Source organism: Myotis lucifugus, unplaced genomic scaffold (assembly GCF_000147115.1).
Source record: "Myotis lucifugus unplaced genomic scaffold, Myoluc2.0 scaffold_912, whole genome shotgun sequence".
NCBI classification, from domain to species: domain Eukaryota; kingdom Metazoa; phylum Chordata; class Mammalia; order Chiroptera; family Vespertilionidae; genus Myotis; species Myotis lucifugus.
The window spans coordinates 49,276-65,235 of NW_005871960.1; the positions used below are offsets into that span (position 1 = coordinate 49,276).

Genomic DNA, 15,960 nt, shown 5'->3' on the forward strand with positions numbered 1-15,960 from the left:
GGCTTGGAGTAGGTGCAGACTAGAAGAGGTCTAAAATGGGGTAAAAAGGGAACATCTCTAGTACTTTTAGCAATAAAGATACATTAAAAAAATTTTTAGTGTCATAATAAAAAAACAACCCATACCTCTGTGATCAGTTTAGAGTGGTTTATCTTTACAGACAAGATGCAATGTTTTCCTACTGTGGATTTTCTCATTCATTGGGTAGTATTCAAGGGCATTGGGACTTAGCGGCAGTGATTGGAAAACTTATTTGTAGCCCATGGAGGTGCAGCAGTTGTGGTGGAGCAGCACGGTGTCTTTAGGGCAAGATAGGAATTTCAGAATAACATGCTCTTACCAGGAATGACAGGATTTGGTTTCTCTGTAGCTAAAGGCAAATATCTGAATGAGACTTGGTGGAAAATATTCTAACTTATGGTTTTTAATTGTCTGTAGTGGTGCCAAAAGCAGACCATACCTTACTGTTGATCAGATGATGGATTTTATCAACATTAAGCAGCGGGATCCCCGGCTAAATGAAATACTTTACCCACCTTTAAAGCAAGAGCAAGTCCAAGTATTGATTGAGAAATACGAACCCAACACTAGCCTCGCCACAAAAGGTCAGTCCACTTTGTCCCTCACCATAGGGAAGCTCTGCTTTCTGCTTGTGAATGGGTCACCTGCTTTCCTTTCTGTCTTAAGTTACTGGTGGTTCAATCCAAAGTAGATTTTTTTACTTTCATATGTGATTTTTGTTGTAGTTATATATATGCATGTGACATTTTTTAGATGTCTAATCATTTGTTTTATTTTAAATTTACTCAGTGACTAAATGCTTCTTTCTCAGACAGAAAATTCACAGTCTTACAGGTTGCCCTTTAGGGTCTGTTTTTAGATGTTCTGAGAATTGATCCACAGATTTTTCTAAATCTCTAAAACTGAAAAGATTGGACCCTTATCCTATTCTAGTTTACACTATTGACAAATTTGTCCACTTGGGAAAATATTATAAAATTTTGATTTCTTTATGTAAAAAAAAATTAGTATTTATAGAAAAAAATCAGTCTAAAAACTGATATCAGGAAGAGAGATCTAAGTTGCCTGGAAATTATTAAGAAATTTATGTTTTTATTTGGAAGAAATGAATTGCCAAAGTAAGATCATGATGATTTAATTGCCAAGAATTTTCAATTATTTGTAGCATCATTGTCCCTGAAAAGGATTTCCAGCTATTTCTTTACCACTAAGCCCAAGCCTCATCTGGATTGTGATATCTTCACTGAGAGAATGGGTGTGTCATCACTGATGCTATTGCAAATGCCTAGATATTCCATGGGGAGGGAAAAAGAAGTACAATTAACCAATTATTAAGAAAAAATAAATTGCATGTTAATATGCAGGTAATTTGTAAGTAACAAACATCTCTAGCAAGCTGAATAGACATTACTAAGAATGGTTATCATAAAAGTAGATTTAAAAGTTTTTCAACCCATTGTATTTATTCTGAAACTGGTCCTCTAAATGAAAAATGAAAGTATTTATTAAGTATTAATTAAAATCTTATAATTAATTTTATACTTCATGCTATTAGTTAGGAATTTATAGATGACATTGTTTAGTATTTATTTTCTTGGTCAAGCACTTTACCTTTGCTGTTGTCATCATTCTTATTGTTGCCAAGGTCAGTTGAAGGCAACAACTGAGGCAACGGTATATGCTGGCATTGCCAGGCCTGCCCCTCTGATCTGACTTCCATATGATGCCCTTTCTTCCCTGGTGTCACAAACACTGCATTTCTCCTTATCATTTAACAGAGTGCAAGTCCTTGGAAATTTCTCCCAAATAATTTGACAGTTCCTTTCTGAAATCCAAACTTCACCAAAAAATAACTAGCAGTATTATATAGCAGATCCAACAAGACTTGTAAAAATACATTAGCTTAAAACGCTAGAAAAACAAAAAGCTGTTGTGAAACCAATGACACACTTCAGAACCTAAACTTTGCCCTTTTCCCCTCCCTTCACAGCACACTGCTGACAGGCCATGTTTCAGGTGGCATCGGATCCCCATACATCAACTCTGATGCCTTGGAAAAGTAGAGGATACAAAGGAAAAAATTACAATAGGTTATTGAAAAATCTAGAATCCTGCAAGAACCAATTTTGGTCTAAGGAAAGTTAAGATGATGTCTCTTAGCATTTGCAAGAGTATTTAGTGCCATCTTATAGTTGTACCAGGTATGAATTCTATAGTCACAAACACACACAATTCAGGTACATTTAAAATAGCAGCACGATTTTTCTCAAGCTATGTGATTCATCATGGAGCTTCCATGTTCATTTTGGTGTGATTTTTTTAAATCACAGAATTTATTTCACAACCCAATAACTCCAATAAGAAAATGAACTTGAGATATTTCACACCAGGTCATCTTGTTTGCTGCTTTGGCTCTGTTTATTTGAATAAAGAGGATTAGAGAAGATTTTTTATTCATAGTGAATAGGAGAATGATTTTTAAATCCCTCTTTGTAGGAATAAGACATTGTTAGGTTAAAGGTTAATTCTTTAGTAACTAAGAGTTTGAGATTTTTTTCCCAAAAATGAAAATTTATTTTTTAATTTAATTTTGCAGTTTGACTTTAAGATATTTTCAGGAACCCTTTTTTTGTGTGTCTTAAATCTAACAAAGTATAATTTCAGGAAATATTATTTGACTTCAATGTGGTGAATGATGAGTAGGGACATTAGCTTTCTTTATTATGTAACTTTTTAATATGTACATTATTATTTTGCAAAGAAGCAAATCAAGGCTTTGACATCAAAAGATTTACCTAAGGTATAAAACCAAGATGTTCTTCAAGAATCATCTGATTAATACACTTTAATCAATAAACACATAAGAAAATAAGTAAGGACATTTAACATTACATTATAATATTTTATATATATATATATATATATATATATACACACTCTGATATCAAGAAACATATTTTAAAGTAGGTGTTAAAGAAATAATACACAAAGTTGACTTGTGCTAATATTTAGTTCTTATATGCATTTTATATAAAAGGTAGCATAAAATGAAATGAAAAATTTTCAGTGTGGCCAAAAGCCTAAATGCTAAAAATGAGCACTGGTTAGCTGACTACATCTGTACCACATGGAAGTGGGAAATGAGCCCAGAAGAGATAGTGGACTTTGATGCTTTGTGGACCTGTGGCCATTAGCATGTGTGCCACATTTCCATACTGGATCACTGTGGACCAAAAGATGGAATGTAATAATTGGACAGAGTTAGGCCACATGACTCTCCCTAGAGCTGATGAGGAATTAACTGCCTAAACCACGTGGACTACCACTGGGAAAGAAGTGGTTGGGTTCCCTGAAATGCAAATAGGGTGTGCTACCCTTAAGGAGCACACTGGGCAGATAAAAACAGCAGAACCCACTACAACTGGGTCAGAAATCAACAATTCATCATTACTGTTTACCTAAACTTAAGAAACCATTTAACCTATTTAATCAGTTCTACCCCCGAGTTTTTTAAGATTGTGTATATTAGTTTTTGCCCACTAAACTTTGGTTGACCTGAACTAATGAAAAGTGATAATTGGCATTTACACCAAATAATTTCAAACCATTAATTGGTCTAGAAGTGAGATTCAGAACATTGGTCCTAGACATTCTTACTCTTTATCACTTAATTTTCCAAGTAGATTTTTAAAAACCATTATTTTCTCAGCACCATTTCTCTTCATTAAGTAGAAATCATAAGTAATAATGACTTTTCATTGATGTCTATTATGCATCCATAATTTTTAAAAATGCTGGCATAGTATGATGCTTAAGCCAGTTAATCTCAGGCCTGTCACTTGACCTGCTTGACATTCAGGTTCCTCCTCTATAAAGTGGGATGATAACAACACGAGCAGATCTGGGTGTTCTTCCCATATCTCTTGGCACTTGTTATTCCAACAATGTTAGCAGCAGCCTCTGCAATTCTCCAGGACCTTCTCTCAGTCCAGCACAGGCAACCTACATGTGCCCAGGACTCCATGGCCCCAGGAGTGGTTTTCATTCAGGAAGTAGTACCTCATGTTCCTTGCCTCTTATGTGGGACATTTTCTATTCATTTTCTCCACTTTCTCCTGGAATTCGTCAGTGCAATTTAGACTTAGTTGCCCACAACTGTATCCTGATTGATCATGTTCCTTTCATTAGCTCTTTCCTTCCCTTTCCATTTCTCCACTCCCCTACAGTTATTTTTTTAGAGTAACCTCTGAAATAAACTATGTTTACTCAAATTTTTGTCTCAAAACCTACTTTTACAAGAAACCAAACAAAGACGAGCACTTTTATAAATGGCCCTCACAAAATCAAAAGTGAAAGATGGGTCAGGTCCCCGAAGCTGAGCATTGAGAGAACAAATGTAAAGAATAAATGCCTACAGCTCATCCCTTCTGACCTATCACGTAACTGCCTTGTTGGCACTGTGCATCCCTGGCTGGTGGCCTCAAATCATGGCATCTCCAGTCCATAAGGGTCTTAGCTATTTAGCCCAAACTCAGGTCACAGAAGAGGCCGCATTTTTCGTGTCCCAGGGTACAGTCCTCCCCACTACTCCAGACTTCTGCTTGGGCCCCTCCACCAAGACTTGCTGAGAAAAGAGATGCAAGGCCAGCTATTTAGAAGATAGCAGTTTCATCCATAGCAGTGGTTTTTAGTCTTGTCCTTGACATGGCATCCTTGTATTTGTGTTTGTTTCTTCCAACAAAGTCTCACAAGAAAGGCCAATGTGTAGGAAAAATCTTTAGGAACACTCTATTAGTTTAACACAGGGAGCCTGGAGTGTAGCTGCTGATGGCTGCCCTGTTCCTGTCTCCTCTCCTGCCCCGCCCCGTTCTCTGCAGGAACTTCTGCTACAACCCCCAGGATTCAGAATGCACAGTTTAAAAACCACTCAACTAGAGGAAATATTGACTGGTTCAGAGGTCTGCTTCACAATTAAGGTGGCATCCATTTAAATAGTTTTAAATAGATTCCCTGCAAAAAATAAAAGAACTAAAATGAATGAACGAAGTAAACTTAAATGCAATAGATTTTCTTCCTAATAGACAAAGACAGATGAAAACTGTATGAGGTAGGCAATTCTCTTTGTGCATTAATTGAGTTACTACACTAAGAAAGCTGCCGAAAAGCCACTCGAGTATTTTATTGATTAAGATCCCATTTAAAATCTACCTATTGACTTTGTAGTTTCTGTGGAAAGTCACAGAAGAATGACATTATTACCTGTGACTATATTTCAAGCTACTCTTAACTCTGTGTTTCATATGTTCGGAGATTTTTCTGAAGTATGAGAGATCAGCCAAAATGAAACAAACACATTTTTTTTCAAGATAGCTATTATGAATCCACTGATCATTAGCTGACTTGGTAACTCCCTTCACTTTCCCTCCTTGATTGCATTTCCTCCTTTCCCAAGAAGCAGGACTTGATCTGAGGAGATGCAAATGCCTGGCCCAGAAGTCTTGTTTACTTTATTCCTCTAGCCTTTTTCTTCAGTCATCTCAAAGTCACGACCATGTCCATTCACAGCCAAAATGGCCTCTTTAATAAAACAGCCAACCAGGAAAAATATAAATTGTAAAAAAATAAAGTCAAATGCCCGTCCCAAGAGGTAGGGAAGTGAGCTTGGTAGCCTAATCCATCCCAGTATGCTGAGTTTGGTGACAGCTTTTTATGGCATCAGCGTATACCTTCCTGAGATACCTTGCCCTTTGTGTGAGAGCTATTGGACAAAGCAGGTAATGGCTATGTTTTCCTAGCTGCAACCTTCCATAAGAGCATAGCATTAATAATCTCTGGCTATTATACTTTTCCCCTTCCAAGTGTTAGGTGGGACTATGGCTCGGATAAAATGAATAGCTTGCAGATTGCACTGTGCTAGAGAAAGGCTACAAAGCCACAGCCATTTGGCTTCCTAACATCTGCGTTACCCAGAATCCAGTTTTGTTAGCAGTTTATTTTATAGCAAATAACTGGTAGGGAAACAGATGAAATACAGAAAGAATCAAGTTCATGGAAAACAAACAATGACCACAAGAAAACCAGTTGAGGGGAGGTGTGGACTCTCCAACCCTGGCACTTAACAAGAAAGCTGAAAAATGTGCCATGGCAATGGGTGAAATAATGTCAGGAAGCTGAGAATGACCAATTAAGACATTAATTCATTATAGATATTTTAGGAGCTCTGCCTTAATTCTGAACCACTGGAATCTGTAGGACTCCAGTTGTGAAAGCAAAATTATCTACAGAGTAAAAATAGCATTATTTGAAGAGGAAGTCTTAACTAAGGATGATTGACAGAATTAACCTTCTCACCTAGCACTCCAGATTAACACATAGAAAATGAATCAAAAATACTTCTTATTAACATCGCAATTGGTTTTTGTTTGGGTTCCCCCTGAAGCCTACCCTGGGAGAAGAACCCAAGCATGAGAAGTTTATTGAAGAAGTGATCCCGGGTAGGACAATTTAGGAAGTGCGAATGAAAAAAGGAAGGCAGCCATAAAGGTGGTGTCATCGCACAAGTTAGTGTGTGCATGACTGGATCTCAATCCTGGGGCAAACTCCAGGAGCCCATGTAGAAAGGATTTTTTCAAGAATCTCCATCATATCAAAGGAGAGATCCTCCAAGGTACCTGATGCTCATTGCACTCTTTTCTTTATTGTAATACACAACTGAAGCAGTTGCATGGGTATTTTAATTAATAAGCATGTATTGCCCACCTAACTTAAGAACTACAAAGAAGAGGAACAAAATCGAGATAAAGTCTTCATCCTCAAGGAGACTATAATTCAGACAGGTGATATATACAAATATATCAGTATACAAATTACTATACTACAAGATAGAATGTGGTATACCACCATTCAGCAAGTATCTATTTAGTGTCCTTTATGTGCCAGGGAAAGGGGATGTTTTATTTATTGAGGTTCTAGGGAGTGTCAAGAATCATTTCAAACTCTTTACCAGCCAATTATCTTGTATAAACCTCAGGGCAAATCTTTGAGTGTATTATTACCTCCATTTTACAATGAGGGAATTGGGTCTTTGTTTATTTTTTAAATATATTTTTCTTGCTTTCAGAGTGGAAGGGAGAGGGAAAGAGAGATAGAAACATCAATGGTGAGAGAAAAGTCATTGATTGGCAGCCCGCTGCATGCCCCACACTGGGGACTGAGCCTGCAACCTGGGCATGTGCCCTGACCAGGAACTGAACCATGATCTCCTGGTTCAGAGGTTGAGCCATGCCGACCGGATGGAAATTGAGTTTTTGAATGGTCAAGTAACTTTTATCTGTTTGTTTGAGAAGGAAGTAAATGAGAAGGGAAGCTAAAAGGACATGTAGGCCTTGATGCTAATCTTGGCTCATTCATTTAGTCAACACACGTTTTTGGAGCCCTACTGCCTGTGTCCACCCTTGTACTAGGCAATAAGTAGGTGCCATTCTTCTCTGCATGGAGCAGTCAGTGTAGCAGAACTCCTCTGCGAGGAAGGATGAAGGGTTTTGAAGAGGAGAGTGACATTCGCGCTGTACTTCAGGAATGCTGCAGTGTAGAGGGCTAGATGAGGGGCAGATTAATGTCAGGTGGCATTTCAGGCACTAAGTGATAACATGTTCAAGTAGCTACAGAAAGCACTAATGAGTACATATTGTGGACTTGCCTTTATGCTAGACACTGGGAGAGATGAAAACAAAGAGAAGGTCATGTTCCTTGACGTTAGAAAGCCAATGTCCAGCTTGACCAAAGAACATGACATTCTAGTTAAGGATCTAGAACATTTTTGCCTCCTGTGCGTTATGGTTCAGGAACCATGGTGAAGGGTCTCTTCTGATAGAGCGATGTGATAATGGCCACTAGATGGCTACGCGCACTAATACAATGCAGTGAACTTCTTCACTACCCTCTGAGAACCTCTAACCCTAAATGACCAATTAGTTCTCTCACAAATCTCGTGGAAAGACTCCAAGCTATGGAGGGTTCTAATCTGGATTCTGTGTTCATGTAGCCATGTCAATTTAAAGGGATTGTGCTACCTCATTGGGTCAACATTTATATGTCGCATTACACAATAAAACTTCGTCTTACCTACCAAACAGAACAGTGAGGAGTAAATAAATTGCAGATGTGAGAATATTTTGAAAAGGGGAAAGTGCTCAATCAAAGGTAGGTGTTATTATTAAGAACTTTCACACAAAACCACATTAACAAGTTCAACTATTTTTAATATGGGAGAACTCGGGAACACAGAAAGGCATGGTAGCTGGGTAATGGAGTTAATCTGTAAAGGCTTTTGAGAAGAGCACATAGCCATTTAGTGGCCATTATCATACAGTATCTTGGGCTTGTATTTGTACATAGTTATGGTAATAAAACAGGTTTAGCAATCAAGATGGAATAAGAATGTCTGACACTTCTCAACCTAAAATAAGAATACATGAGAACATGTACAGAACATACTGACTTCAGGGTTGGAAAAAAAATGGATAAAATAGGTAAAGAGACAAGCAGAGTTCATATCCTGTACAAAAACACAGTTAGTTGGCAAATGTAATAGGAAAGTTTGTGCCCAAGCAAAGATAAGTGAAAACGGAACATTTAATAGACAATTTCCGAAAGCAGGCAAAGGGATTTTGGTGAGCCATGGGATATTAAAGCCATCTGCACTTACTTTCTCTGAGCTGCTCTAGCAGAATTCACCTAAAGGTCACAGCACTAGGAATATTCATGAGCCAAGGAAATAGCTTCTCAGTGCTGTGCATGGAAGGGACTTAGAAGGTGCTAAGTAATCCATTGGACCAGTAGCCTTCCAACATGCGCTGGTATCATTACATTAAGAGTGCGGCTTGAATGATGATGAATGGATTCTCAAACACCCAATTCCAGTGACATCCAAACATTTGAGAGCCAGAGCCTGACTAATTGGCATTTGGCTCAACAGAACGAGGCTGGTGGCCATGCTAACTGGCACACATGTTGTCCAGCTTGCCCATCTCAAATGTGTGATGACTCTGTGGATTTATAGGCCATCTGTCTTGCAAGGCAGAATTTGTAGAGAATTCTCTGGGTTTCCGGGCTTTGAAAGATGTTATTTGCTTGTACGGGGCTATTTTTATTTCTTTAAGCTAACTTGCATATTTTTTTGCAAGACCTAGAGAACAGTGTCACATCTTCCGTTTAGCATTTCTCTTGCCCTCACACTGACATAACAAGTTTTCTGTTGTATTTTATTTTTCTTCCTAAAAGTTAGATTCATGGGTTAGGGAATAAAAATGCTAGCGGATGCCTTTAAATTACTTGCCAAGACTAGAATGCAAACTCGGGCTGGAAAAGAATTTTACACTGTGGTAGACAAATCCTAATCAAAGAGCTAATCCTCACGCCTCTGCCAGATGGGTCATTTGTCCTGCCTGAGCCCAGCTTATTTCAACGGAGAGATTAAAGTAGCACGTTTTAGTGTGATAAGTAAATCACAGGGGGGGAAAAACTCTTCTTTGGTCACATTCAGGACTATTTTAGGACTCCTTCAGGGTGCCCTGATTGAAGCCAATTGCCACAGAGGCAAGACCCTTTCCTTTCCATCATCCCTGTCCTCAGCCAGGCGAGTGCTGGGAAAGCTATCAGTCCTACTCACCACTGTCTCCTTCTGTTGCCCTGGCATGCATTCCAGGTCCAGCTCTCACATGAAGTACCCCTGCAACCCCAGAAAAGTTGCTTACCTCTCTAAGCCTCAGTTGTTCAACTGAAAATGGGAGTTTAAAAATACATCTCTCATAGGATTTCTGTGCCTGGCACATTGTTGGTGCTCAAATAATGTAGCTCTTCCTCCTAGTATTATTTACCTTCTCCTAGTACTAGATTATAGGCAGTGTCTTCTGCAGCAGCATAACATAGTGGTTAATGGCATAGAACAGAAAGCTTGACTACCGAGGCTCAAAACCCAACTTATCCACTTACAAGCTGTGTGATGTTAAGCAAGCTGCTTGACTTCCATTTCTCACCTATAAAATAAGCATCAAAGCAGTATCCACTTCATAGAGTTATTATGAGGATGAAATGAGTTAATATTTGCATATAGCAAGCAATATATAAATGTTTGATAAACATAACACTGGAAATAGATTAAATTCATGAAGCTCTTCAAACACTGGCTTCCTCTCTTTCTTCCTTTCCTATCCTGCTCGCACTTAAACCATATATTTCCTTTAAAGTCAGAATCCATTACAAACATACACACACACACACACACACACACACACACACACACACACACGAGACTATGTTTGTAAACACAGCCAGCCACATGTCTTTCCTTGAACCTCCACAGCATTATTTTTTCTTTAGCACTCTGCTGCTGCTGCCTCACATCTGCTTTTAGGACTAGCTCAGGAGCACTTCCTTGTCGGCACTTTGATGCCATGATGGAGTGATCCCCAAGGTAACCCTCCCATTAAAAAACACACTGAGCAGGGAAGAGCCGGACTTCAATGTGCCTGAGTGATGTGCCCATGAATCCTACCTAGAGCTTTTGATCATGTTGTATTGTTTTTGATCATGCTGTACTGTTTCCCTCCCTGGATCAACTGAGCTCGTGTAAAGAATCAGGAGAGAGCCTGGCCTGTGTGGCTCAATGGTTGAGCGTCGACCTATGACTCAGGAGGTCACAGTTCCATTACTCGTCAGGGCACATGCCCAGGTTGTTAGTTCAATCCCCAGTGGGGGGACATGCAGGAGGCAGCTGACCAATTACTTTCCTCATTGATGCTTCTACCTATCTCTCCATCTCCCTTTCTCTCTGAAATAAATTTTAAAAATATATTTTAAAAAATAAGAATTTTGCCATGGTATATTTTAAGTTCTTGAAGGTCAGGACTCTGTTGGGCACATCCTTGGTTATTCTCCACCTCTGGCATCTCCCTAAAAATATGTTTATTAATAACCACCGAAAAGGAGTGCCTTAGCTCCAGGGTAAGTAAGTTCATGATATCTTGTTCTTCCCCGAGAGACTTGAGCTGAAACATCATTCTCAGATGCCCAGAACAGAATGGGCAAGCTGAAAAGTCCTGTTGGAAGTCAGCTTCTAGACATCAGTCGATTAAGGAGTCAGAACCTGAGAGGATGGGAGAACCAGTCCACAACACCCCTTAGACCATTCTTCTGTTCTATTCTTCAAAGTTTCCTTGTTTGGACACAAAGCCTCCTCACTCTTGGTTGTTCCTGAGGCCCATGGGCTGGCCTCAGATTTAGATAAGATATCAGAGTAGCTCGTACCTTAATAAATTATTCAAGGGCCTTCTCATGCACTTGTAAGCATGAAATACATCCAGTTGAGTGTCAGTGGATACACTGCATTATTTTAGAGCATCCCTGAGTGCTCTCATTTTTGTCACAGCAGAATTTCGAATTTCTGTCTTCCTGACATGTTCAGGAGGCCATTGGTGGAGCCTCAGTCATTATCTACCCCAGGGGAGGGAGACGGGCAGAAGGAGGTAGAGGTACAGTTGCTGGCCATGGCATCTGTGCAAACCCATGCGATATTTGAGAGTTCTTTGCAGCAAGGATATGGCTGAAGTATGAGGAGTCCTATCAGTGGCCATTGGGGCCATCATTTTGCCACTTTCCTCTTATGTCTCTTTGGAGATTGTTTCTTCCCATAAAAGTCAGATCTCTTCACTTTTGCATCATCAGTTCACTTTTTTGTTGAACACCAGAACTTCTTTTGAATGGAAAAGCTTTATACAGCTGTTGTTGTTTTTCATCCCTTGAGGGATTTATATTTTTTCTATTTTGACTCTGTCAGCAATTTTCAACCAGCATGTCACTAGAATTTTTGTTTGTTGTTTGTTTTGTTTTGTTTTGTTTTTAATCACAAGAATTTTTAAAACATGCGATACCTGACTATTTAGTCGGGGCAGTAACTAAATAGATTGTCAAATTTAAAAAATGACAACAGCCAACACAACAATAGCCATCTGGTATGAATGAATCAAAAGTATACCTTTTTTGTGTCAGATTGGTAAAAAATACATTTTTGCTGTGCCACAGAATTTTAGTAATTAGCCTATGGTGTATGAGATAAAAAGGTTGAAAATCGCTGTTTCAAGTGGTATATTATGCTTCATTATACTGGTATGAGTGACACACTCAATTGGAAGCATACAAATGTTTTATTAAGAAAATATATAGGGGGCTCTGCTTTTAGCCTTTGTCAGCTGGCCTTATCCTTCTGAACTTAACTTCCTTCACTGTTGATTTTATTCCAGAAAATTGTAGCATTGCTCCTAATTGTGGTTTGATGTTTTATAATCTCATTCTATTATGGGACATTTTGTTTTAATTGAGCTAGTAATCATCCCCATTATATTAAACCACTTGAACTCATTGAATTTTAGAGCTAGAAGAGACTTATGAGTCTGTAGAATTGACTCATCCTATGGTTGTGGAATTTGTCCCTGATCAGTTACTGCTCGCTGGAATGGATTTCTTGTGCTCTTACTAATTTGTTTAGAATATCAATGTTTTCGTATCTTAACTCTCAATGTTTTCCATTCATCTATGCTCCTCAGTAGACCAGAAAAATAATGTAAGCAGTTTTGCAAAAATAGTGCAAGGTTAGTGCAAAAAGACTTATGCATTTGAGGTAACAGCAAATGCAAATACTCTAACTGTAGGTTATATGCAACAAAGGGAAATTCAGTAAGACTCTGTTTTCTGTCTCAAAGCCTTTACTAGTCAGAACTATTTGGGGGCTAATTCATTATGCCAGTACCGTCTGCATTTTTGCAAATGAACTCCAGACCCCTTAGTTGACACCTTGCAACTTATAAACTGACCACTCCTTATCCTTACTTTTTCATGGGCTCTTCTTGACTTTGGCATATCTGTGCTTAGTCATTTGGTGCATCAAAATCTTCACATTTGTTCCTTTAGTTAGCAAGGCAAAGCTTTGGGGTTGAAAGGGGGTTCCCAGGGTTTGCTCACCTAATCTATAATCATAATCTGAACTGTGCTCTAATCTCATTCATCATTCTTGTTCCGGGTTAGGTCAATTCATCACTGGGGAATTTTACATTATTTAGTATGATTAATGATAAATAGCCCTCTCAAACACCAATTCACCTAATTCTTGTTTTTTACCAAAATTTTCAATTTCTATGGAATAATAAAGGTAGAGATGATAATGCAAAAAAATTTGCTAAATTGAATACAGAGCTGGTTATATCCTATTGACTAATAGGACAGGTTTTGGGGTTGTTGTTTTTCTCTGTTTGGGGAATTTGCTGACACACACATACATGTATCAGAGTCTCATAGAGTCCTTTGAAATGACCTTGTCATATTCCTGGTTTCCTCATTAATGGATTAAATAGAACTTTGACACATGCTTCCAGGCATATTGTAGAGTATAAACTTGACTTTAATTATAATATCCTCATTTGAGAATGACAAATATATCTTGTATACTCCCACTTTTCTGTCCTGTACCCATGCTGATATCAAAATTAATCAAAAGTTCACTTCAGAATCTTTCTCAACACAAGTGCCCAGAAGGCACTAGAGGCAATAAATGGGAATCGATGCTAAAGTTAAAATTAATTTTTCATCACCGCCATATTGGCACATGTTTTGTTTTAATTGCTTTTAAAATTTGCTGATTAGACCAAAGATATTTTTTCCTGTAAGATAACAGACACAAGCTGACAGCCTCAGGATTAAATCCAGCACCATAAAGATGGTGTGGTTGGGCACACAATACTTTACTGCTGTCATCTGCATGTCTTTAGAGGTATACACTTGAGAGTTTTCCTAACCCCACAGCGACTTGGTGCACACACTAGCCCAGCAGTCACCTTACTTTCCTTTGCTGGCCCCTAAGGATACTTGCAGTTACTGCAGGTCCACTGAGGAATACAGGTAGGGAGAGATTAAGTTGTATCGCGTTGTCAAGTTGCGTAATGCCAAATACTAGCAATTTCACATGATCCAACTAATCAGGAAAAAGAATCAGTTATGCTGTCCTTCGTGATCTTCCAGGTTTAAAGCAAATTATTTTCTATTTTAAATCACTGATCGTCGAAAAGAAGTGCTGATTGCACACCTATCTGCACAAAGCCTCGTGGCAGATTCTAGGGCTGACAGACATAAATGCACACCCTGCTTTGGAGGAGCTCACATCTCCTTTTCAAGGTGTGAACTGTCTTATTTTCTCTTAGATTATGAGCTCTTTGAAGGCAGCGGCTGTGCTTTCATTAAATAATTATACACACACACATTTTTCTTCTGGAAGTACACACACACACACACACACACACACACACATACACGATTTTAACAGTAGTTAGCTCTGAAAGAAGAATTAGAGCTGTTCAGAAAATGTTTTCTTTTTCCCCTCTGCTTATCTCACTTCCTAATTTTCTTCAGTGAATGTATACCACTTTTATATTAATGTGACACCGTTTCAACAAGAAAACAATGCTACCCTCTAACATGTACTAGCAAGGTCTTTACCACCCACAAATGTGCTGGGGTTTTTTCAGGCTTTGATGGTTAAGGTCAAAGAAACAAACTATGGTGATGAATCAAAGAATTAAGATGGCTTTCTCTATGTATTGTATAAAGATTAGTATGATTTTTTATGATAACAATAAAGAATTAATTCAATATTTAGCATTAGTCACCTCAGAAAGGTTACAAGAAAAGAACAGAATCTGAGTAAACCAAATAAAGTGTGAATCATACTTCTTCCATTTGAAATAAAATCATTCTAAATAAGAAATTTAAAGACCTCTTTTTTATCATTTGATTTTCACTCCCCCCCCCACCCCCCAAGAGAGATTCATTTGTGGTCATCTTTATTATTTAAAAAAAAGATTATTTTTGAAAACATTTTCACTTCATTTTAAATAATAAAACCACTTGCAATTAACTTTTTTATTATAAAAGTAGCATATATTTATAATGGAAAATTTAGAAATTCACCCCTAATTCTATTAACCATAGATAAGCACTCATAACTTTTATATCCATCCATAAAGTTGATAACCATTCTTATATTTAAAAACAGCAGGTTGCCGTGGCCCGTGTTGCTCTGTGACCAGAGCTTTCTGGGCAGGAAAAGTAAAATCACATGATACCAGCCACCCATGAAAAGAATACGCTCACACTCCTCTTCACTCTGCATTGCTTCCAGGACAGATCTCAGTGGACGGGTTTATGCGCTACCTGAGTGGAGAAGAAAACGGAGTCGTTTCACCTGAGAAACTGGATTTGAATGAAGATATGTCTCAGCCCCTTTCTCACTATTTCATTAATTCCTCGCACAACACCTACCTCACAGGTACGACTTGGTAATTCTTTAACAGTTTTTGAGCCAGTCTCACCAAATCTCACCATCCTCTGCTTCCGTTCCTATAAGTGAAGGTACATTTGCTTTTGTTTCCTGTGAAATCCCTCTGAGAACTGGGGTCATGACCACAGGCTCCAGAGGTAAGCAGTCATGTCCTTATGTTTATGACACAATATCATTTCTTCACATGTGTCTCCATCTAAGTTTCCAAGCCTTCTAAAAGGTGTCCGCGTGTGGTATCTTCAAACCAATGGAATTTTTGTGTAACTGAGCTCATTCTTCAGTGGACTTAAAGCCATTTACAATCCTACTTGTTATCTGCAGGTCTTTTATCTACAGAAAAATTCTGAAGGCATTAATAAATTCTGCACAAAGCAAATTGCCAGTTTGCTCAAGGTATAACAGGGTTTTAGATATGAAAAAAAATTGACCTGTGAATGACAACCTATATTTTTTATAAATATTACAATGGAGTAAAAACAAGTATTTCCCAATTTGTCCTAAATTGAGTATTGTCGTGGTTTTTAGTAGATCACTAAATCAAAAAATATTAAAAC

General features: G+C 38.2%; 1 protein-coding gene across 1 annotated transcript in view; it reads left to right on the forward strand.

The window, feature by feature from the left end:
• LOC102432706 (1-phosphatidylinositol 4,5-bisphosphate phosphodiesterase beta-1) overlaps positions 1–15,960 on the forward strand; it is a gene marked incomplete at both ends in the record, with an annotated part of 116,878 nt that overhangs the window by 28,123 nt on the left and 72,795 nt on the right. Inside the window, 2 exons of the mRNA XM_006106791.1 lie at positions 439–605; positions 15,248–15,394. Coding sequence (XP_006106853.2) covers positions 439–605; positions 15,248–15,394 — 314 coding nt within the window. The remainder of the gene's footprint in view (positions 1–438; positions 606–15,247; positions 15,395–15,960) is intronic.